This window comes from Canis lupus, chromosome 5 (assembly GCF_003254725.2).
Source record: "Canis lupus dingo isolate Sandy chromosome 5, ASM325472v2, whole genome shotgun sequence".
Taxonomy (NCBI): Eukaryota; Metazoa; Chordata; class Mammalia; order Carnivora; family Canidae; genus Canis; species Canis lupus.
In genome coordinates this window covers 77,834,547-77,858,015 of record NC_064247.1, presented here as the reverse complement: position 1 = coordinate 77,858,015, position 23,469 = coordinate 77,834,547, and the positions used below count along the sequence as shown (strand labels likewise).

Sequence of the window (23,469 nt, the reverse complement as noted above, 5' to 3'; positions counted from 1 at the left end):
TCTCTTGTTTAGGCAAACTGTAATCTTCAAATTCAACAGGAAATATTGCCCTTCATGAACCACAATCAATTCAAAATTCAGAGTCAAATTGCCGGAGACTTTAGAGTGGTTTTGTATGTCTATGTGATAAGAATCTTTGTCATTGTATATGAAAGGGCTTAATTTATCTCTCATTTAAATTTATATCAAGAATTTACTCAAAAAAATGATGCCAACCAAATAATGACATTTCCACTCCTCACACTTCCCAAAACTGAATAGCCATTAATAACAAGTAGCATTTAGGGGCACATGGGTGGGTGGCTCAGTCAGTTGAGCATGTGCCTTCACCTCAGGTTTATGATCCCAGGATCCTGGAATTGAGCACCAGGTCGGGCTCCCTGCTCAGTGGGGAGTCTGCTTCTCCCTCTCCCTCTGTCCCTCCCCACCACTCATGCTCTGGCCTGCTCACTCTCTCTTAAATACATAAATAAAATTATAAATAAATAAAGAGTAGCATTTAACATTTAGAAGTAGAAATAGAGTAATAGAGGTAGTTGACATAAAATAATCCTACCCTAGATGTTTAGCACCACATACGTTTTCTTGATCATTTAATCTTAGTATGAATGCTATTATGAAAACCTTCATCTTTATAGTCTTCTAAACTTCTATTTTACAGTAGTGAAAGTTTGAGCATTAGTAATAATATTTTATAAGTAAACTAGATTTGGAAATGCAGCTTTGCAACTGGTATGTGATATTGGAAATGCCAGGGCACTTTTCTCCTTTGCAGGGTTAAATGGAGAAAGTCGCTGGCCCTGTCCCCCTTTATTTTCCCAGTGTTCTGCAGCATCTTGAACAGAGCCACTGGCTTGACCATTGCACCAAAAGCCTCTTTGTGGAATTTGTGGTCTTCAATGCTAATGTGAACCTGTTCTGCGTAGTGACCCTGATTTTGGAGTCCAACAACATGGGTATGAAGATCTCGTCTCTCCTCTCCCTCTGACCTGGGTACTTCGGAGCTGTTTCTTTCTTTTATACCATTAAAATGTAGTATTTTGGGCAGCCTGGGTGGCTCAGCGGTTTAGCGCTGCCTTCAGCCCCGGGGCGTGATCCTGGAGACCCAGGATCGAGTCCCATGTTGGGCTCCCTGCGTGGGGCCTGGTTCTCCCTCTGCCTATGTCTCTGCCTCTCTCTCTCTCTCTCTCTATGTGGGTTTCTTACGAATAAATAAATAAAACCTTAAAAAAAATAAAATACAGTATTTTAATTAAAGTTATAATACATAATTTTAAAAGTAAAATAGTTCAATGCCAAAACTAGACATCTTCTCTTCCTCCCTACCTTATTCCCAGAGACAGTTAGCTCCAGCTATTTTAACTGGTTCTTTGAAATTTAAAAATTAACATGCTTATTACCTATTTCATGAATTTTCAGTTTTAGATATTATCTCTTTCTTCCTACGATGAACATTTAACTTTCTTATACCCACATATTACACACACACACACTCTCTCTTTTAGCTTTCCTTATTCTCCCAACATAGTAATAATTATGGTTTAATATTTCCATTATTGTGATTATATAAATGATTTTTCAAAGATGAACCATATATTACAATTTCTTTTCTACATTTTCCTTAGAATTTATAATTACCCTTTTTTTTCATTTGCTTGGTTTTGCATGGATCTATCATTGATTCATCTCCAAACTCCTAGAAGAAAAAATCTCATTCTGTTCAAGAAGTATCAAGCAGCCTTTATCATTTTATCTTGCATTTTATTTAAGATTTATTTATTTATTTATTTATTTATTTATTTATTTATTTATTTATGAGAGAGAGAGAGAGAGAGAGAGGCAGAGACACAGGCAGAGGGAGAAGCAGGCTCCATGCAAGGAGCCCGACGTGGGACTCGATCGTGGGACTCCAGGATCCTGCCCTGGGCCAAAGGCTGGCGCCAAACCGTTGAGCCACCCAGTATCTTTTAAAAGATAAAGTATTTATCTTTTAAAAGATAAAATGAGGGGATCCCAGTATACTTGGAAATATACCTGGTGCCCATGACTTCACATTCTCTCAACAATAGAAAATAAACCTTTAGTTTTAGGGTGGTGGAAGGCAGGATAGGCAGCAAATACCTCATTGTGAGCGATGAGGGAGGAAATCAGGGATCCAATTGCTTATGTTCCGATTTGCAATCAGTTCTATTTTCAGTCCCACCTGACCTTCAGAAGTACATGATGCTGGCAATTTTCCAGGCTTGTTTCTGGGTTTCCTACACAGCTGACTTTGGTTTCAGCTTTCTTGAATCTTCTGTCGGTGTCATTCTGTTTTCCAGCTTCCAACACTTCGTTGCTATCATCTACCCTCTTCTTTTACTTCGAGGTTTTTTTTCCTTTCACTATCATTTTAGTGGCATTTAATGAGATGAGAGGGAAACTTGTATATTCACTTCCCCTACCTTTAACAGGAAGTCTTTCCTAACCAAGCTTCCTCTCTGTCTTGTCCCCAGAACTTGCCACTAGTAGCCTTCCATTTACCACCAGGCGTTACTTCTGATCAGCAGTGTTATATTCAGCGTAGATCTCTGTACTTCCTTCTGAATGAAGCTTTATGAAGGCTTCCTGTGGTCTTTATAAGGTTTTTTTTTATTGTTGGTAACTACCAAAAAATAAATAGGGCTAAAAAGTAAACATGGGAAAATCCCAGTCTTAAAAGCTAACGATATGAAGTAGGAATTAATTTTATTCTCAAATGTACTTTCTCTTATACATTTCTAATATTTTGGGGTTTTATGAAAGTTTATATTCACAAGTTCTTATATGTTTTTTTTTTAATTTTTTAAATTTATTTATGATAGTCATACACACAGAGAGAGAGACAGAGACAGAGACAGAGAGACAGAGACACAGGCAGAGGGAGAAGCAGGCTCCATGCACTGGGAGCCCGACGTTGGACTCGATCCCGGTTTTCCAGGATTGTGCCCTGGGCCAAAGGCAGGCGCTAAACCGCTGAGCCACCCAGGGATCCCCCTTATATGTTTTTTTTTAAAGGATTCACTTTTTTTTTTTTTTTTAAGATTATTTATTTGAGAGAGAGAGAGAGAGAGCAGGAGTGGCAGGGGAAGGTAGGGGCAGAGGGAGAGGGAGAAGCAGACTCCCCGCTGAGCCGGGAGCCTGACAAGGGTTTATCCCAGGACCACGAGATCATGACCTGAGCTGAAGGCAGACGCTAAACCAACTGAGCCACCCAGGTGCCCCACCTTTCATGAATTTGCAAACAATAATCTCACTGTCCTAGCTGGAATCTGAGGCTTTTTAGTCTATCTTTATATAAATGACTATTCCCAGGATACTCTTAGTCTTCACGGGGTATTAATGCTTTATACTTAGAAAGTAGTGGGATCCCTGGGTGGCGCAGCGGTTTGGCGCCTGCCTTTGGCCCAGGGCACGATCCTGGAGACCCAGGATCGAATCCCACGTCGGGCTCCCGGTGCATGGAGCCTGCTTCTCCCTCTGCCTATGTCTCTGCCTCTCTCTCTCTCTCTCTGTGTGTGACTATCATAAATAAATAAAAATTAAAAAAAAAAGAAAGTAGCTAAATTTGAAGTGGCTCAAAGCACTTTCATCATACTAATTTCTGAAAATCAATTTTATTTTTTTAAAGATTTTATTCATCAGACTGGGGGCGGGGGGCGGGGAGCAAAGACATAGGCAGAGGGAGAAGCAGGCTCTTTGCAAGGAGCCCGATGTGGGACTTGATTCAGGCCTTCGGGATCACGCCCTGAGCTGAAGGCAGACGCTCAACCACTGAGCCTCCTAGGTGTCCCTGAAAATCTATTTTAAATAGCTTTAAATTCCGTTCTCTCCACACTTTATATTGTAGTCATCAGTTCTCTTCCAAACACTATTACAACTAGTCAGTGCATCTGACTGCGTGCATGATCTCAGTTAATATCCATGACAGCTCTAGAGGAAATACCATGTGAAATGTAGAGATTCAGGAACATTTGAAATAGGTGATCCAGGGGAGCACATGGGTGGCTCAGTCGGTTAAGTGTCCGGCTCAGGTCACGATCTCAGGTTTGTGAGACTGGGCCCCCTGTTGGGCTCCATGCTCAGCAGAGAGTCTGCGTGAGAGTCTCTTTCCCCACACATGTGCTCTCTTTCTCAAATAAACTCTAAAAAAAAAAAAAAAAAAAAAAAAAAAAAGATAATCCAGGAACAGCTACACTCATTTCAGAGTTTGAAAGGAAGAGGACACAAGCTTTAAAGACTCTTGACTCACAGGTGTTTTTTGTTGTTGTTAGGTACGTTCTTCACCTCGCTGAGGTTGGACACTTTAACTTCCTTTCAGGCAAAGAAGGACTTTGCCTGGTCTGTCATCTCACAAGTCGTCTACTACCTACTAGTCTGTTACTGTGCCTTTATACAGGTGAATTTAAAGTGTTAGATGTAAGAAATTCTAAGGTTTCCCATGTTATCCAGGGAGCTCCACAATGAGCTATTACTAGAATTAATGGCTATGACTTTGTTCCTTTCCAAGGCCTGAATTCAGTTAAAGGCTGACTTGCTTTCTACCAAGTAGCTCTTCCAGTTTCCCAGAGTTAAGGAATTAAGTCTGTAGAAAGAATACTATTTTTTGTACAGTTGCATTATCCCTATATAAGGTAATAGCAAGAATGGAAAATATGAACAAATACTCAAAAATACAGGTAATGGCACCAAAAGCGAATTGATCTTAAGCCAACACATCTTCAGGCTCAATAACTAATTTGGAGACCTTCTTAAATTTAAGCAACCTGAATGAAGGAATGAACATACCCAAGAAAGTTGTATTAGAGGAAGCCACCTTTTCTGTAAGCCACAGCTCTTTGTGACTCTAGAGCAGAACCAAGACCATAACCCATTGTGTCCAAGTTAGATTTGACAAGTACACAGCTTAGTCTTTTGCTGGTGTTAAAATATTTCATTAGGGAAAGACCTGGCTAATCCTTAAGGCAAGCAGTAGTGACTGTGGTGTCCGTGTGTAGGGTCATCGGCTGAAACAGCAGAGGTGGAGGTTCTTCACTAGGAAAAGAAACATTCTGGACATGAGCATAATCCTTATTAGCTTTGTCCTCCTGGGTCTGGAGGTGAAGCTTACTTCTCTGTGTAAGAAAAACATGGCACAGTACCACTATGACCGTGACAGGTAAGGAGCCTGAGCAGCACAAGCTATTTCTTTTCAATGTTTAAAGTTTCACAGTTACACAGAAGCATTCTTTCAAAGTCCCCTTCCTCCTCCACTGCTCTACAGACCTATATTTGTATAATACCAGAGTTAAACATAGACCTCGTACTAATGTCCCCAGCTGAGAAAACAAGAAACTGTATTGCTAATCACATTGAAAAGCTCTTCTGCCTTTATAATAGGTATGTGCTTGTCAAGGATAATGCATTTAAATTTCACATAGCAAGGAGCTGGAATTAGTTATACTGTGCACCCTGGCCAAAGAATCCTTTAAATAAGGATGCCTGGGTGGCTCAGCGGTTGAGCGTTGAGCGTCTGCCTTTGGCTCAGGGCGTGATCCTGGAGTCCTGGGATCGAGTCCCACATCGGGCTCCCTGCATGGAGCCTGCTTCTCTGCCTGTCTCTGCTGCTCTTTCTCTCACAAATAAATAAAATCTTAAAAAAACAAAAAAAAACAAAAAAAAAAACTCCTTTAAATAAAATCACAACACAGTGCATTTTCTTTTTTTTTTTTCAAGATTTATTTATTTATGATAGAGGCAGAGACACAGGCAGAGGGAGAAGCAGGCTCCATCCCGGGAGCCCGATGTGGGACTTGATCCCGGAACTCCAGGATCGCGCCCTGGGCCAAAGGCAGGCACCAAACCGCTGAGCCACCCAGGGATCCCCCCACAGTGCATTTTCTAAATCCAAAGAGGGTTGCTTTCTTTGTAGGAATGTTCATTCATTTGGGTATCTGTTAATAAGAGACATCCTGGTGCCCCTCTGGGTACCTTCTTGGTGTTTCCCATGGAGAAGAAATCTATTTCCCAGACTAAGTATTGCCACATGGTACTTTTACTTTCTCAGTGGCTAGTAGTGTGGATTGCTAATCTGTGTAATGAGAAACTGTCCCAGGTCAGCCTTACAGAGGGTCACTTATGCAGAGACACAGTTTCTGTACAGTTTAAATGGTGTTGACAGTTGGGAGTCCATCTTGCTGTATGGCACTGCCTCGGCCTTAGACACTGAAACCATTGTGATCAAGCGCCAACTTGCTCCATCTATGGGAGTCTTTCCAAGTAACCTACTTAGTTGCTGCAACACAAGATTATGAGTATGTTCCTCACATTAACACTCCTCATGTCGTTTATTCATCATCTTTCTGCTTTCAGCACTGTTAAACCTATTAAATCAATTACTCCCAGAGAATATAGGATTAAAGTGTCATGGAAAACAGACTAGCATAATGGCACATCTCATTAGGTTAAGGAGGAAGGAGAGGAGGGATTGAACTCAAACCAGAGCAGTGGAGGAAGCTGCCCTTGATTTGCAGGTTGAATTTTGAGTAATCTGCTAGGGGTCGTATTTCAGGGTTTCTTCAGCTGTCTCCCAACCAAATCCATGATCTTTGGCCAATGGTGTCACATCCACAAGGACCAGAGGTCACGCTGGAAAGGAGAGTTCTTACATCAACAAGTGTTTGACCTAACAGGACGCACAGAGCTGCTGCAGGTCAGCAGGGGAAGCACTGCGGCAGATGGCATCCACTTCTGCTAACTGTCGGCCTTCCTTGGTACAGGTTCATCAGCTTCCGTGAGGCAATAAAAGTAAACTCAGCAGCCATTCACCTTATGGGCTTCCTGGTTCTGTTGGCAACTGTTCGGCTGTGGAACCTGATGCACCATATCCCCAGGCTGCAGGTCATCGGTACAACACTCAGCAAAGCCTGGGACGAGGTGGTGGGCTTCTTGCTGGTCATCCTCATCCTGCTGACGGGCTATGCCATTGCTGTAAGCCCTCATTCCCAGTGTCTGTCTTTTCCTAAATGCTCTGGCCTTGGAATCACACTCCTTCCCTGAGAAAGCACTGTAGGGAAAACCACCAGTTCAAGTCGACAGTTCTGGAAAGAACAGTGGAGTAAGCAAGCTGGTTTGTAGTCGTAGCTTCATACTTAATTAGCAATATGATTTAATGCAGACATTGATCTCCTCTAAAATTTAGCTCACAGGTTGATGTGAAGACCAAATAAATTGATATAAAAATGCTACGTAATTATGAGAAATTTTTTTCTTTTTAAAGCAGAGATTTGAATAGCCACTAAGGCATTTGATTTCCATTCCCCTTTGGTCCAATGTTGGGCTCCTTATCAAGCCAGCTGGGAAAGAACTGAAGTCAGCTCTACAGTACTCTACCCTCTGACTAGTCTTTCTCCTTTTCAGTTTAACCTGCTGTTCGGATGGAGCATTTCTGACTACAGAACTTTCTTCAGCTCCGCAGTGACTGTTGTTGGTCTCCTAATGGGAATCTCTCATCACGAGGAGGTGAAAACCATCCTGGTTTCCCGGCAGGAATGATTCCATTTGTTTTATTATACCTAAGGGGAGAATTTGCTTATAAAACCAGTTCCTTCTGTACCACTGCACACTAGAAAAGGGGGAGCGTGTAGATATTTTTGCCTTCCCATGTTATGGAGCTATCTATGCATATGACTTGAGTGGCTATTACTCTCAGAAATGTGTCCTTTCCAAGCACCTAGTCCCAATTTCCTGACAATCTTTTTGCCAGGACCCCCGGGCCTGAATTTATGCTCTCATAACCTAGCCAGATTAATAACATTATTTGCTGTTTGCTTGTTTTTCTAAGATTTTTTCATGAGACACACAGGCAGAGAGAGAGGCACAGACAGGGAAAGCAGGCTCCATGCAAGGAGCCTGATACAGGACTCAATCCTGAGACTCTGGGATCACGCCCTGAGCCAAAGGCAGATGCTCAACTGCTGAGGCACCCAGGCGTCCCACTGCTTTCTCAGTGGCCCTTTAAAGTGTACAATGAAAGTGACTTGGGACATCAGGTAGCTCAGCGGTTAAGCACCTGCCTTCAGCCCGGAGCGTGTGATCCTGGAGTCCCAGGATGGAGTCCCACATCAGGCTCCCTGCATGGAGCCTGCTTCTCCCTCTACCTAGGTCTCTGCCTCTCTCTCTATCATAAACAAACAAACAAATAAATAAAAAGACTTTTTTTAAAAAGTGACTTTTAAGAAAAATAGGGAGATACAATTCCAAAAAGAGCTGCAATATTTCTGTTCATAATTAATAAATGCTCATTTCAGAGAGGCTGTTCTCTCCCCGAGGATTTGGGCACCTCGCCCAAGATATAGGTTTGATCAGGACATAAAAAACTATTTAAATTAGTTGAACTCTTAAGACTTTCATGAAGTTTAACTTTCTGAACAATCTAGAACTCAAGTGTTAGGAATAAAAATGGCAAGTTTACAGTTTCTTAATAGTTTCTGTTGTGAAAAGTTCTCACCTAAGATCTACAAAAGAACTTTTATGGTTTTAGGTTCAGTTAGTACTTTATGCATTCCAAGGGTGAAAGCTTCATTCCCTAAGACTCTTAAGGAAATAACAAAAACAATAAGCTTTTGCTAACACCTTTTCTACTTAAAAAAAACCCTCTTTTCTGCTCTAATCATAATCATATGATATGAAGGGAAAATGGAGTATACTTATAGGGACAAGTCTTAGCAACACAGACTCAGATTTTACAAGTTATACGGTTGACCTAAAAGTATCTATAATTAAGCAATATCTGGTCATACAGAAGATTTCCACCAGTGGTATTATAAGCATTTATCCTGAGTTGTTAGGCTGCTGCTGTTTTTTAAACAGTATCCTAGTGGCAATAGTGAATGAGCCAATACCATGGGAAAATAAACATCATTTGTTACACATGTAAATTAAAATACTTATAGAAACTACTCTAAGAGGGATCCCTGGGTGGCGCAGCGGTTTAGCGCCTGCCTTTGGCCCAGGGCGCGATTCTGGAAATCCGGGATCGAATCCGTCGGGCTCCCGGTGCATGGAGCCTGCTTCTCCCTCTGCGTGACTATCATAAATAAAAATTAAAAAAAAAAAAAAAAAGTACTCTAAGAGTAACCCTGTATTTGAGAATGGTCTATGCTAAAAAGAATGGCAAAACTCAGTCCTCATACTTTAAACATAGCATACAACCCCCCCCCCCAAAAAAAAAACCCTCAAAACTAAAATAAAAGCCAGTTTTTTTATGGTTAACCTGTTTAATTCTATTGGAATGCTTCTGTGTTTATAGAGGTTCTTAGTATGGCAGAATTTTTAGGATTTCTGATATTTATTCTTTCAATATGCTTTTGCTCTTTCAAGCTTCTGTGTTTAGTTACATTTTCCAGAACTGCCAAAATTCATATGGGCTTTGAATCATTTATAGTGCCACTATGACTTACCTTTCTTGTGAAAGCTCTGAAGTGTCCATTATTTTTATACCCATCAAGTTTGTCATTTGTGAAGTTCTGTCCACTCAAAAGCATTTTCAAAGTTTTGTTCTCCTTAGTTTCCACCAAATATTTTATGTGAATATATCCCAAATGTTAGCATATAACTTATATTTTTAAAGTAGAAATTAAACTGTCAATATTTAAATTCAAAATATTCTATTGTCTCTTCCCAGGTTATCGCTTTAGACCCAATCCTGGGCTCCTTTCTGATAATCACCAGTGTCTTCTTGATGGTACTTGTGATCATTAACCTTTTTGTTTCAGTCATTCTCATGGCCTTTGGTAAAGAAAGAAAGTCCCTTAAGGTAGGTAACTAACTCAGTAACTGAAATATAAATTTGTCATGATTTTATCATTAGAAAAGCTGAATTGTTGCTGACATAATGCACAGTATCAGCATAGTCCCTTTAGCTCTGGCAGTCATTTTCATAGGACACCCGGTTTACCAAGACTACATGATGTTCTAAATCTACTATAAATAGCTGGTCCTCAATTATTAAGTAGCAGACACACTCCAATGCCTGACAGTAAATCATTAAAAGAAACAGTATCTTTACTATTAACACTTTTTTATTCTTTTGGTACCTTCCCCCTCCAACATTAGCATCAATTTTAATTTAATTCACTCACTTCTCTCCTGTCTTTCAATAGACTCTGAAAGAAGGTACACTGATAGATATGGTGCTACAGAAGCTCTCCAGTTTGCTGGGAATCCAGCAGCACCAGAACACGTGAGTAAACAGCCATGATAACAATGGCCATTAACACTGAGGTTTTATTTTTTATTTTATTTTTTTAACACAGGTTTTAAAAGATGAACTATCTTAATTCTGTTACTTCCTAGCCTGGCTTATTACTACTTAGCATATTATTACTTATCTTTGCATGGGTTAGTTTAGAAAATTATTGGTTTATAATATACTGTTAATTTTGTAAATCACTAAGGAATCAAAATCCCCATGGCTGCAAGTTCCTAGTTATGAATTTCTGTCAGGAATGGGTTAACACTACAAGTGATACAGGGGTGCCGAAGTGGCTCAGGTCATGATCCCAGGTCAGGTCCTGGGATGGAGCCCTGCATCGGGCTCCTGCTCGGTGGGGAGTATGCTTCTCCTTCTCCCTTTGCCCCCTCCAATAAATAAAATCTTTAAAAGAGTGATACAGGATAATCCAGCTCTGTTGCCAAAGAGCCAAGTGAAAAAACGCTACTGATGGTTTCAGCATGGCTATGGGAAATATGTATGAGCCAGAGGTGAGCTCACTGCAGTTTATTAAAATCAAAGTTATACGGTTTGGCTATATAAGATCAGGTCTGGCTAATGGAGAGCCCTGTCCCAGAGGAGTAACCAAAGAAACTCACAAATGCTATCTGGGCTGAAACAGAGAGAGAAATGGACTCCTTGCTGCTTCAAGCATCCATATTACCTAAGGAACCAAAGGCAAGGTCTGGCTTGTGCCCAGCATGGGTCACTTGCTTAAAATACTCTCCTCTAAAATCCAGATTTGCACCTCATCGTTTGGCCAAACCAGTGGAGAAAGCAGGGCACAGAATTTTTAACTTTATTATCAGCTACTGAGCTATGAAATACAAACCAATCAGAAACATTAAAGTTGCTTGAAACAGGTGTTTACATTTACACTACACAGAAGCCAGAGTCCTATCTTTTGATCCCAATGCCATCCCTCTGGGGAAGGATGGCCTCAGCTAGGGGGCAAAGGAACACGTTAAGTTATAATAGTAAGAGTCTCATCCATCTAGGAAAGTAGTGAACCACAGCCACCATTTTAATGGGCACCAAAAACTTACTTGAAATCAGTTTTTAAAGGTTCTCTTAATCATAAAGTTTTCAAATGAAAACAGGAACCCCTCTTCTGTGGGCATTCCAGCTCATTACCCAAGAGACTTGAGTACTTCTATTAAGGCAACTGGAAGCCCACCTTAGCCTTGAATGGTGACTTCTGCCCAGTATGTGATCTGTCCTTTCTTTGCCAGTAAATGCAATCCAACAGAACATGCTATGGGGAAAAACAGGAATTTATGCAGTGCTGCCCTCTGGTAAAAGGGAAACACAGCACTCAAAGCAAAAGGCCACAGAGGGCTCCCTGAGAATCCAGTAGAACTAAGAGAAGCCTTCAACTTTCCATAAAAACGTCACAACTGGATCCAGGTAGTCCAAGTAGAACAGTGCCCTGCAGCAAGGAGTAGTGTATATGCCAGTGAGAGGACCCAGGTTCCAAGAACTGTTACAGTGGCTTCCAGAATCAGTCTCTCCCATTCATAGCACACCTTTGCTTTGATTTTTGCTCACCACAAATCCCTCTGTATCGAGGGGTTTGTTTCTAAGTCTAGAACTTCAGCACAGGGCTGAGAGACTTCATGAAGTATTCTTCTCCATGTCCAGCCATCTTTGGCAGCTCTCCTCATAATGCTTTCACCTTCCCACTCCCTGTGGGGAGACAGGACAGGTGATGAGAAAACCTGGGCTCATACTCAAAGGAGATGGACACAAGCCCAGCTGCCAGGAGTCAGCTGCTCTGGCCTCATAGTCTCTAATCATTAGTCTCTTAGGAGCAAAAAAGAACTGGAAAGCAGCAGAATTTAGAGCAGGAAGAGAGCCCAGAGGAAGAGCGTGCTCAGTGATGGTAAAGAGATGAAAAAGAATTTCATGGAGATTCTTTGTTACAAGGAGAAATAACTCAGTCTCAAATCCCAGAGCCTGGAGGTTGCCTAGTATAAGACCTAGGTTTTCTTTTTCAATTCTTCAAATCTCCGGGAAAGATCATCAAAGTCAATGTCCTCAGATGCTGAGGTGTTGGCACCAGCAGATGCAGTCGGTAGTGTGTCTGGCACAGATGGCAACTCCGGTAGCACAAAGTTGTCATAGGTATCCACAGGTCGGGAAGGGGGCTTTGCAGAAGCTTCTGGCTTGGGTCCAGGACCTAATTAGGGTAAGGAGCAAGCACAGTGTTACAAACACCTGAGAAGTAAGTGGCTCAGATCCTCAAAGCCCACCAGCCCTTTTGGCAGAAACAATAAAAATACAAGAGAAAACACGGTTTAAAAAAAAAAAGATTAATAATTCTAAAGGTCAGTAAAAATTTTCAGGACAAGATCTACATTTCCTTAATATAGTTGAATCCTACCTGTTACACTTTCCTAAGGTGAGAGAAAAGATTAAGGGAAATTCAAAGTGTGGTACCTGGGACTCGGTACACAGAGCACTCACTCACTGTCCCCTTTCACAAAGGTCAGCTCCCATAAGAGGGTGCCTGGGTGGCTCAGATAGCTGAGCACCTGACTCTTGGTTTTGGCTTTGGTCATGATCTCAGGGTCATAGGATTGAGTCCCATATTGAAATCGGTGCTGAGCATGGAGTCTGCTTGAGATTCTTTCCCTCCCTCCCACCTCACACATATATATGCTCTTTTTGGTCTCTCCTTAAAAATAAAATCTAAAAAAAAAAAAAAGAACAGTGTTTGCCTCAAAGGTAGAGAGTGGATTGACAGAGTAGACTGGAAAGGATCGTAAGGAAACTTTCTGAGGTAATGAAAATGTTCTACACCAGTTTTACTGAGGTTACCTATCTCTAATTTAAGAAAGTACCCCATCCCCCAGGGTTTCTGTAGTGCTTGGTAGTGTTTTATTTTCTGAGTGGATGACCACATGAGCATGCTTGCTTTGTGAAAAGGCCACGGAGCTATTCATTTATGGTTTTATCTGCTGCTCCCTCTTTAATGCTCAAGTTTAAAAATATGTATCTGGATAGACCAATTAATCTACCTCTTTCGGTATTTCTAGGTACAGTGGAAGTTGAAGCAGCAGGTACATAAAGAACTTGAGATTGAAAGAATGATGATACCATTAACAGAAACAAGGAGATTCTGGGAGATTCTCTGCAGCCAGAGAGATACTTTCTTTTTGGGCAAGGGAAATGCTGAGTTCTACTTTCATTATACATCATCTACATTCTGGGAGAGAAGAGGGCATGTGGGTAATATGCCACAAACATGAACACTATTTCTGAGGCAGGAACAGCAATGAGAAAACCGCAAAGGATTCAGCAATGAGGGTTTCTGACTCATACTCACCAACAATCTGTGCAGAAGAGACATTCATATCAGCATTAATGTCATCAACCTGAAATACAAAAACTGTTACTGGGGGAGAAAGCAATGTCATTACTGGATAAAGTACTAATACTGATATAAACCCCTATGTTCTCCAAAAGCTAAGCTGCTCAGCAGAAGCAAAAGAACCTGCTCCAAAGAAACTGCCCCTCCACCCCCTGTACTCCTTCCTTATCTTCCGATCAACTACCATGTTAAACACATAACCACCAAGCGAGAAAAAGAAAATTCTTACCACACCATAACACCTCTCTTTGATACCTTCACCTTCTGGGCAGAGAGAAAGCACTAACCCACTGAATTCATCTCCAAGAAACAAGTCCTCAAATACTGAAGATCTTCTACCTCATATCCTGGAAACAGTTGTGGGCAATGCTTCAATGCATGCAGATCGAAACATAAGAAAAACCCAGGCCCAAGGGAAAGCCAAAGGAAAGAACACTAAGCAAGTTCAGGAACAGGGTACTCTCCCAGCAAATACCCTACCAATTTGTTTTCTCTGTAATGCATCAGATGGAAATAGGTCTCAAAAGGCACATACTAGCTGAGGAAACAAGGCTGACAGAAAGTAGCCCTCTAATTCTGACTCAAAGCGGTGCAAACACCAACACCAACAATTCAGTTCAAGGCATGATTACCACCATTTATAACAAGTTTCGTCTATAAGACTAAAATGTAAAATTAATGCCATAGTGTGAAATTTACTAACTGGCCACTTCTGATGAAGACAAACTGTTGAATTTACAAAACTGGTATTTTAATTATGATATTCTAGCAGCTAGACTATACCAGCTCAATACAATTCTCTGCCTAGTTAGTTCAAAAAAACAGAAACAACAAAAACCCAAAAGACTATAAAGTGCCCTATTAGAACTTTCTAGGAGATCTGCAGCTCCCTCCTGATTCCTGGCTTAAGTGCAAATAAAGCATTGCCACCAATGATGCTGCTGCCGCCGCCACCACCACCCCATTTCCAGGATAATGTTAAAGCAACACAAAAATCCAAAGCAAGAGCAATGCTGGTACTAGGAATTGATCAAAACTTTGCCTTCCCTGTGGCCATTATTTTGCTCTCTCTTCATGGGATTCACTCTCCTGCTGCTTACAAAAGACGCTCATGCACTTACAGATTCATACGATGGGGGAGTTGCTGGTATCTGAGGTGGATGAATATTGGGAAAAGCCTGGTAAGTCCCCATTGGCAATCCGTTGAAATCCGACTGCAAGAGGACAAAGGCAACATCAGAAACAGCCCCTATCTAATTTCTAAGGTCTGTGTATGGTAAGGGAGAAATACCTACACGTATTCAATGTGAATATTCAAGACATATATTCAATATATGTATATATGCAAGAGCTCCAAAAGAAAAAAAAAATGCCCCAGAAGGATTGCAGATTTTTAAAGATCTATAGCCAAAGGCTGGCTAGTCTTCAAATTACTAATCAACTGCTTTGCTGTCTACAAGGGAAGATTCTAATCAAACTTTCCTATCACTAGTAATGACCTTCACCTTGTCTACAAAGGAGGTTTTCCTGGTAGTAAGGAGTATTCATTTTTGGAAATAACTACTAGTATGCCTCCTGCAACAGGTCCCAAAGGTAGTCAGTAAACCTATGAGAACAAGTTTATATAGCATTCTCTCTATATATTTTCCCACATCATTAACTAAACACAAACCAAAAGACCTTCTCCAAATCCCAATGTTTTTATTTCACAATATGATCACTAATACCAAGTGTTGTCACTGCTGAATCTTCTTGACAACGTACAACTCCTGTGTGTACTCATACATCATCTATATTTTATATAGTTTAAGCTCACATTTATATGTATACTTACTGGTCCCTTTGGAAGTGGGTAGGAAAAAGGAGTGCTTGGAGAGGGCATGGGCATAGGCATGGGCATAGGCACTGGCACTGTTCCATCAGGTCCACCAACTGGTGCTGTGAAACCACCCCCTCCTCCTCTTCCAGAGCCCCCTTTCTTCACATCATCTGTGAATCCAACATCAATAAGATCTGTCTCTACCCCAGGAGGAGCTTCTGCCTGAGAAGGAGAGAGAAACTCTTATCATTAACCCACATCATAGGCTAGATTCCCCCAGAAGATGACCCTGAGATGGAGACCAGTATGGAGTTTTACTGCGGTGGTCCCTTGGGATAAAGACCTGAGGGGAAGTGAAGGAAGCAAGGCTGGGAAGAAGAAAACGCTGGGCTGCTGTATAGTCACACGGACCGCTCAATTCATTAAGGAGCTGGGATGGCCCTGTAGCAGGTACCCTAGAGTCTTTAAAACAAAGGTACTGAATACAGGCTCTCCCGCAGGAAAGACTTTGGATGAAGCAGCTTTCTTCTGAGGGCCACTCAGCTGTGTATGAGTCACCAGTCATCGATATTCTCAAGAGCTGGGGAAATAAATGCTTTTATCCTTAAGTGCGTGTATTTGGGATGGGGGACAGTTGCCTGAGCAGCACACCAAAGCTGAATGATACATCCCACTGACCTTAACTGAATCATTACTATTTGTATATTTGCCCCCCTTCCAGTGTAAACCTCATCAGGACAGTGACCTTGTTTTATCTGTGTTCACAGCCTTCTGTACATTGTCTAGCACACAGCAGGCACCCAATGAAGGTTTCAGAATCCATTCGAGGTCTTGAGGCACTTCTTCAATTCCTTGAACTTTATAAAAAAGCAGCAATAGTGCCATTTTCTATTTGTATCAAGGTTTGTACCTTTTCAAAGTGCTTTCCAGTCATTCATCTCATCTAATCCTTCAATACTAAGAAATGCAGGCATATTTATTGTTACCCAAAAAGGCACTGACTGGACAAAGGCTTAAATTCCCACAAACTTTAGTGCAAAGAATATGGTTACTTTTTAAGAAAGTGATATCCAGAGATTCATTTCCCTTTGTATTCTGAAAAAGCTCTAAACTTACCATGACCACAGAGTCAGGCTCATAGGGCACATTGTAGTTCTTGGCAATTTCAATCAGGTATCTCTCCACCAGGATTTTGGGTGGGGCTTCCACACTCAATTTATGCATGAGCTGTAAGTAAAAGACCCAGGGTTAAAAATCTATGCCAATGAGCCTAAGCCTAACCTGTCTTAAATTTTGTTCCTCTTATTTTACAGGTAAACTGAAGAGAAAAAGGGGTTCTGACCAGTTAAATTTCTTTTTTTCAGTCACAAAGCATTATTACAAACCCACGCCCCTCTCATGTTCTCTGGTTACACACGACCCAGATGTCGGTAAGACTGATAATGCCACCCTTCCCTATTTGAATTCATCCACTCTGTTCCTCACCTTGCTTCTACATCCACAAATTGTAAGAGGCACAAAAGGACCAAAGGCCTCACAATCACAGGTTTAAGGAAAAGGTAAGGAGTGGACTACACTGCCAGCCCAAATGCCTTCTCACCCTCACTATGAAATATGCAACCCTAGATTAACTCAGCCATACATTAGGACCCACTACAATCAATACAAAATAACATGCCCATACCCCATTGCATCATGTTTAACAAGCATGTTCATTACCCTGTCATTCACAGTTCCAATCTGGTTGGTCCTACATAACTTGCCATATTCCTTGCTATATTTGGCACAGAGCTGATCAGCAACCTAAAAAGAAAACAGTCAGAGAAAAATGGAAATCATTCCAACAGACTGCTTCAAGCTTCCAATCATCAGTAACCATGCTTCTATTCTTGGATTTCAAAACAAACATGCGGCCTGTAAAACTTTAAGGGGGTATATGTGAATTCGTATGTGTTCATCCATCCACAAAGCTGTAGCTATGTACCAAATTCTATTACAGACTTTATGATATATGCTCTAAATACAATGAACAAAAATAGACATTGTTCTTACTCTTACATAGTTTTATAGTCTCTGAGGAAAACAGTCATTACTTGATCATGCACATAAAGATATAAATGCAGCTATAGTAAGTGTCAACCAGGCAAAGTACAGCAGACTGTCAATAGCTTGTAACAGTGAAATTAGATTTGACCAAAAAAGTCATGTAAGAGGGGGTGCCTTGGTGGATCAGTCAGTTAAGCATGTTCAACTCTTGTTTTCAGCTCAGGTCATGATCTCAAGACCATGAGATCAAGCCCCACATAGGGCTCCACACTCAGCATAGAGTCTGCTCGAGATTCTCTCCCTCTCCCTTCCCCTCTGCCCCCCACTTCACTTGTGCAATCACATTCTCTCTCAAGTAAGTAAAATCTTAAAAAAAAAAAAAAGGCCTCCTTAAAAAAAAAAAAAAAAAAAAAAAAGATGCTTCAATGAGATCTAAGGGATGACGAAGATTTAAGAGGGAAGGAAGAACATTCTAAAAAACAGCATGTGCAAAGGCCTCTGGTGGAAAAACAGAGCCAATCCTAATTTCAAGATGAAATCAAGTGAGTGTTGAGCCAGAGGGAGGAGTATGTTAGGTAATGAAGTAAAAAGGGGGGACACCTGGGTGGCTCAATGGTTAAGTGTCTGCCTTTAGCTCAGGTCATGATCCCAGGGTCCTGGGATTGTGTCCCGCCATCAGGCTCCTTGCAGGGAGCCTACTTCTCCCTCTGCCTGTGTCTCTGCCTCTCTGTCTCTTATGAATAAATAAAATCTTAAAATTTTTTTTTAAAAAGGGAATTTTGTTTCTATTGTAAGAATAGGAGCTACTAAAGGGCTTTAAAGCAAGGAGTAGTAACAGGATCAGACTTGTATCTTGAACAGAACTCTAAGCTATTCTGATGCAATGGTGAATAGACTAAAGGAAACCAAAGTAGGTGTAGGAGAAAGATTCAAGAAGTTACTATAATAGTTTAGGTATTGAACCAGAGTGGCCCCAACACGTGAGAGCTTAACAAGGAGGCACTCGTCGTTCACATGTAGACATGGTTCTTATAAGTTTGTCCTTTGTCTTTTGATAAGTTTTTGGTTGCTTTATATGATGCAGAAATTTTTTATTTTTCTTATATGAATTTATCACTCTCTATATGGCTTTTGTAGCCATTTCCACTATGAGATTTATTTTTTAAATCTGTCTAGTTCTAGTTCTTTTATGAGTTCATCTTTTTAAAAACATGTAAATCTGTTTCATCTTTAATAAATCTTTTTTTTTTTTATTAAAGATTTTATTTATTTACTCATGAGAAACAGAGAGGCAGAGACACAAGCAGAGGGAGAAGCAGGCTCCATATAGGGAGCCCAACATGGGACTCGATCCCGGGTCTCCAGGATCAGGCCCTGGGCTGAAGGCTGCGCTAAACTGCTGAGCCACCGGGGCTGCCCCAATAAATCCTAACATAAAGGAAGAATACAGGAGAGGTTACAATGAAACTGAGGTTGGGACACCTGGGTGGCTCAGAGGAGCATTCAACTCTTGGTCTAGGATCATGAGTTCAAGCCCCACACTGGATACAAGATTACTTAAATAAAAACTTTTTAAAAAAGACTGAGGTTAAAAGTCTCTGTAAAAAGCAGCTGCCGCAGGTGGCCCAGGTGGTTCAGCAGTTTAGCGCCACCTTTGGCCCAGGGCCTGATCCTGGATACCCAGGATGGAGTCCCACGTCACGCTCCCTGCAAGGAGCCTGCTTCTCCCTCTACCAAAGTCTCTGCCTCTCTGTGTCCCTCATGAATAAATAAATAAATAAATCTTTAAAAAAAAAATACATAATACATACATACTTTAAAAGAAGACTGAGGAGGTTAAAAGTCTGTGTAAAAAGCAGCTGCCTCAGGCGGCCCGGGTGGCTCAGCGGTTTAGCACCGCCTTCAGCCCAGGCTGTGATCCTGGAGACCTGGGATTGAGTCCCATGTTGGGCTCCCTGCATGGAGCCTGCTTCTCCCTCTGCTTGTGTCTCTGCCTCTCTCTTTCTCTGTGTCTCTCATTAATAAATAAATAAAATCTAAAAAAAAAAAAAAAAAAAAAACACCTGCCTCTGGGACACCTTGCTGGCTCAGTTGGTAAAGCATGGGACTCTTGATCTCGAGGTCATGAGTTCAAGCCCCACACTGGGTGCAGAGCTTACTCTACCAAGAAAAGGAAAGGAGGCAAGAGTTGCCTCTACTCTCCCATTCTTCTACTCACAAACTCTATGACTATCATTCCTACCAGATCAGAATACTAGAGGCTTACTCTCTGGGGAAGTTAAACTAAAGGGATTCTGGACTCCAAGCACAACAGAGAGCAGAGACACTTAAAGACAACTGAAAAATAAAATCTAAGTCTTCTATAAGAGAAGAACGAGACCTTTGGCTTCCTTCTCCTCTGATTGTTAGAAATTCTGACAGACAACTTACACCCTTGGGGTAGGAAACAGGATTTCTCTCTGAGGGAAATGACCATCCAGAGGAAGAAAACTAATTCCTGATACTCTAGAATTCCCTTAAGAAAGGGCTTAGATCATTCAACAATACAGGCATCTGGCAATAAGCCCTACCCAGGCACATGAGAGTTTTAATTTCTCACTTTTAAATATAACCCAACAGCCAAGGCCACCAAACTTTTGTGAAAAGCCTGATTTTACACTATATGATAGTTTAAAAGAAATAGAAGAAAATTATTACAGGAACAAGAAAAGTTACTAAGAAACTGTAATATTCTCAGTTAAAAGACATTATAGCTATGAAACAAAAGCTACAGACTATGATGTAAATATTTAAGAGAATTAAGAAGAGCTCTTAGGGGCACTCTGATGCTTCAATTGGTTGAGTGTCTGCTTCCACCTCAGGTCATGATCCCAGGGTCGCCCTCTATCTGTGCCTCTCTCCTCTGCTCATTCTCTCTCTCTCTAATGTTCTTTAAAACTAAAAAAAAAAAAAAAAAAAAAAAAAAAAAAAAGCTCTTAAAAATGAAAACATACAGAAGACAATGAAATTTCAAAAGACGGATCAGGAGATAAAACAATCTAGAGAAAATAAAATAAAAAAGGCAAAGATGTAGAAAAAAGGACAGAACAACTCAACTGAATTTATATCATGGCGGCTAGTGCCGTATCCATGTTGTGACGGGGAAGTTTTCAATGTCTATCTCTTCTGCTAGATTTAAGCTACAAGAGTAGGGTTGGTGTCATATTTTTCTCACTGCTGTACCCTCAGTGCCCACCAACTTGTAACATACACCAGATAAATATTTGTAGAATTACTGAATGAAACAAAACCTCTGTAACCTTAAATTAGTATGATTTTAACTTTACTCATTTACAGTTGTGTAACAACTTTACATGAATATACTTATATAACATTACAATAAAAATAAGAGAAAACTGGAGATATGCAAAACTTTGCTCCTTAAAAAAATTATTCAAGTTTGAAAATACTGTTCTATTGCATTACGTAACAGGCCTGAAAAGAAGGTAGACCAATTTACAAAGCCTATTTCAAAAGCAGCATGGGGAAGGATACAAAATATCTGGTCAAATAAACAGAAATGACTTGTGTTAACCAACCTAACAATATGACAAACTACAAACATCACTGAAACGCTGTACTCACTATTTTCAACTCAGCCACTTCTGACTGGAGTCGAGGAGCAGCCCAGATCAGTGTAGACACGGATTCAGCCAGACCAGAATCTAGTTCCCTAATTAAGGAAAGAAATTAATAAAATTTAATATTCTTTAAAACAAACCAACAGGCTCAGTTACTTAAGCACGTGTCTTCGGCTCGGGTCATAATCCCAGGATTCTGGGATCAAGCTCCACATCAGGCTCCCTAGCCAGTGGGGAACCTGCTTCTCCCTCTCCCTCTGCCCGCTGCTCCCCTACCTGTATTCTGTCAAATGAATAAATAAAATCTTTATAAATATATAAACCAACAAAACCCTCCAATTTGTATCATATACTTGATAGCCTCTAAACTTCTTCCACCAAGCTCATTAGAATCTTACAAATAATTCTAGGACTTTAGCATTTTCATCATCCTCTTTTACTTTTGGGGAAACTCTGACAAGCCCAAGGTTACAAAGTCAGAAAAATGTTAGAGCCAAGACTCAAACTTAGACCTTTTGATTTCAGAGTCCTCATTTTGAACAGTTGTCTACATTAAGATCAGGTCTTCCAACAAAGTTGTTAGGAAAAAAGGCCCTTGGGTATGTGAAGTAGTCCCCTAGTGTTAGGCCCCCCACACTGCATATTACTCCTTTCTCAAATTTCCTTTCTCAAAAGTGATTTGATCTTAGTTTTCAAGTCTCTTATTTCATTTCATTATAGTTATACAAGATGAGTAAGTTCAGAGATGAACAACTCTATGCATATAATTAACAATACTACACTATGCATTTATAAATGTTAAGAGAGTAGAAGGGTGCCTGGGTGGCTCAGTGCATTCAGTGTCTGACACAAGTTTCGGCTCAGGTCACAATCACAGTCTTAAAGGCCCATGTCAGGCTCTGCACTCAGTGGGGAGTCGGCTTGGGATTCTCTCGTACTCCCTCTGCTCCTCCCCACCCCCTGCCCTGGTTCGTGCATACATGCTGTCTCTAAAATAAATCAATCTTGTTTAAAAAAAAGAGAATAAGAGATCTGATGTTATGTGTTTTTATCAAAAAAGGATGGGGGAGGTGTGAGAGGGGACAGAAAGAAACTTCTGGAAATAACAAATGTTAATAAACACACCTTGATTGTGGTGATGGTATACAGGTGTATGCCTATGTCCAAACCCATCAGATTCTATACACAGGTACAGTTTTTCTAGAAATCATACCTAGATTAAGATTTAAAAAAAAAAAAAGACAAAATATCTTACTTCATAGACTGGATGAGGCCAAACCGAGCCAGCAGCAAATCACAATATAGCTCCAGGATCTCCATGGCCTCCACAAGGTAATCTTCTCGGATAATGTGCTCCACTCGGATCCGAGCTCGTTCATCTTTCCCAGCAGCCAGATAGTCAGCAATCTCTTTCCTTGCTTTCTGGGCCAGTTCCGCTAAGGCACAAATCCCATCCAGTCACATAGCAGCAGTACATTGGGCCCTGGCTTGCAGGAGACTTCCAACCCAAGAACAAAGTGAGTGTTTCTACCTACTACAACCTAGTTCACTCACTCTCAGCAAATCTAGTCCCAACTCATCTAGTCTCCAGAATTTGCTCTTTTGTCTAGCAAAGAGTATTGCTGTTATAGCCAGAAATTCCCACCTCAGAAGTCATGTTAACTCATTCCCTGCAACAGAACGATTCAATCTAACTTGTCACAAGGAGCAGCAGTAATCTATCTAAAGCTTCAAGGATCTAGGATCCCTAAGACTTCATAGTACTAGCCTGATGGAGCCAGTACTAGGGTGGTAAAACCCAGTGATGTATTTTGGGAAAGAAAATATAAGGCAATCATGTATTACTCACTTTTTTTTTTCTCCAATAGCTTAAGACGGTTTATGACTAATCTCAAATTGACCCGTAAACGCTCAGCTTTAAATCCAGAGCCCAGCATGCTGTGTTGTTACTCCTGGAAAAAGATAAGAAATTACTACTTTCAAGCTGAAATTATTCCAGTTAGAGGATGGATTAGCTGACACTATAACCCAGAATGATTTCCTAATACAGGCAAAAACAAAAACAACATGACCTTATTCAACATTTCTTAAAGACCATTTTGGCTTGTATGGAGAATTGATTAGGGGAGGATAATAATAGAACCAAGAGGACCAAGGAGAAGGCTATTACTATAGTCCAGACAAGGGATGGAAAAAGCTTAGGCTAGGGTAGCGTGACTGGATTTGAGATCTTGAAGGCAGAGCTGAAAGAACCTGATAATGGATAAAATTAGTATCTATATATTGGTGTAGAAGTAGGCTGATAAAAAGACAAAGCAACAGCAAGAAGGACGCCTATTTC

At 40.8% G+C, this 23,469-nt stretch overlaps 2 protein-coding genes across 5 annotated transcripts in view; one reads left to right on the top strand and one right to left on the bottom strand.

Moving 5' to 3' along the window:
* Window positions 1-17,502, top strand: part of PKD1L3 (polycystin 1 like 3, transient receptor potential channel interacting) — a 69,265-nt gene extending 51,763 nt beyond the window's left edge. Inside the window, exons 28-35 of the mRNA XM_025426716.3 lie at window positions 823-956; window positions 4,293-4,417; window positions 5,016-5,176; window positions 6,777-6,987; window positions 7,417-7,518; window positions 9,683-9,814; window positions 10,161-10,240; window positions 13,309-17,502. Of these exons, the coding sequence (XP_025282501.1) occupies window positions 823-956; window positions 4,293-4,417; window positions 5,016-5,176; window positions 6,777-6,987; window positions 7,417-7,518; window positions 9,683-9,814; window positions 10,161-10,240; window positions 13,309-13,324 (961 nt within the window). The 3' untranslated portion in view covers window positions 13,325-17,502. The remainder of the gene's footprint in view (window positions 1-822; window positions 957-4,292; window positions 4,418-5,015; window positions 5,177-6,776; window positions 6,988-7,416; window positions 7,519-9,682; window positions 9,815-10,160; window positions 10,241-13,308) is intronic.
* IST1 (IST1 factor associated with ESCRT-III) overlaps window positions 11,056-23,469 on the bottom strand; it is a 33,528-nt gene continuing 21,114 nt past the window's right edge. For all 4 annotated transcript variants that reach the window (XM_025426722.3, XM_025426723.3, XM_049110719.1 and 1 more), the window contains 9 exons: window positions 22,978-23,080; window positions 22,384-22,564; window positions 21,133-21,220; window positions 17,182-17,265; window positions 16,579-16,689; window positions 15,478-15,684; window positions 14,765-14,857; window positions 13,599-13,647; window positions 11,056-12,449 (listed from right to left, as the gene is read on the bottom strand). In XM_025426722.3, the coding sequence (XP_025282507.1) occupies window positions 12,250-12,449; window positions 13,599-13,647; window positions 14,765-14,857; window positions 15,478-15,684; window positions 16,579-16,689; window positions 17,182-17,265; window positions 21,133-21,220; window positions 22,384-22,564; window positions 22,978-23,065 (1,101 nt within the window). In that variant the 5' untranslated portion in view covers window positions 23,066-23,080 and the 3' untranslated portion in view covers window positions 11,056-12,249. The remainder of the gene's footprint in view (window positions 12,450-13,598; window positions 13,648-14,764; window positions 14,858-15,477; window positions 15,685-16,578; window positions 16,690-17,181; window positions 17,266-21,132; window positions 21,221-22,383; window positions 22,565-22,977; window positions 23,081-23,469) is intronic.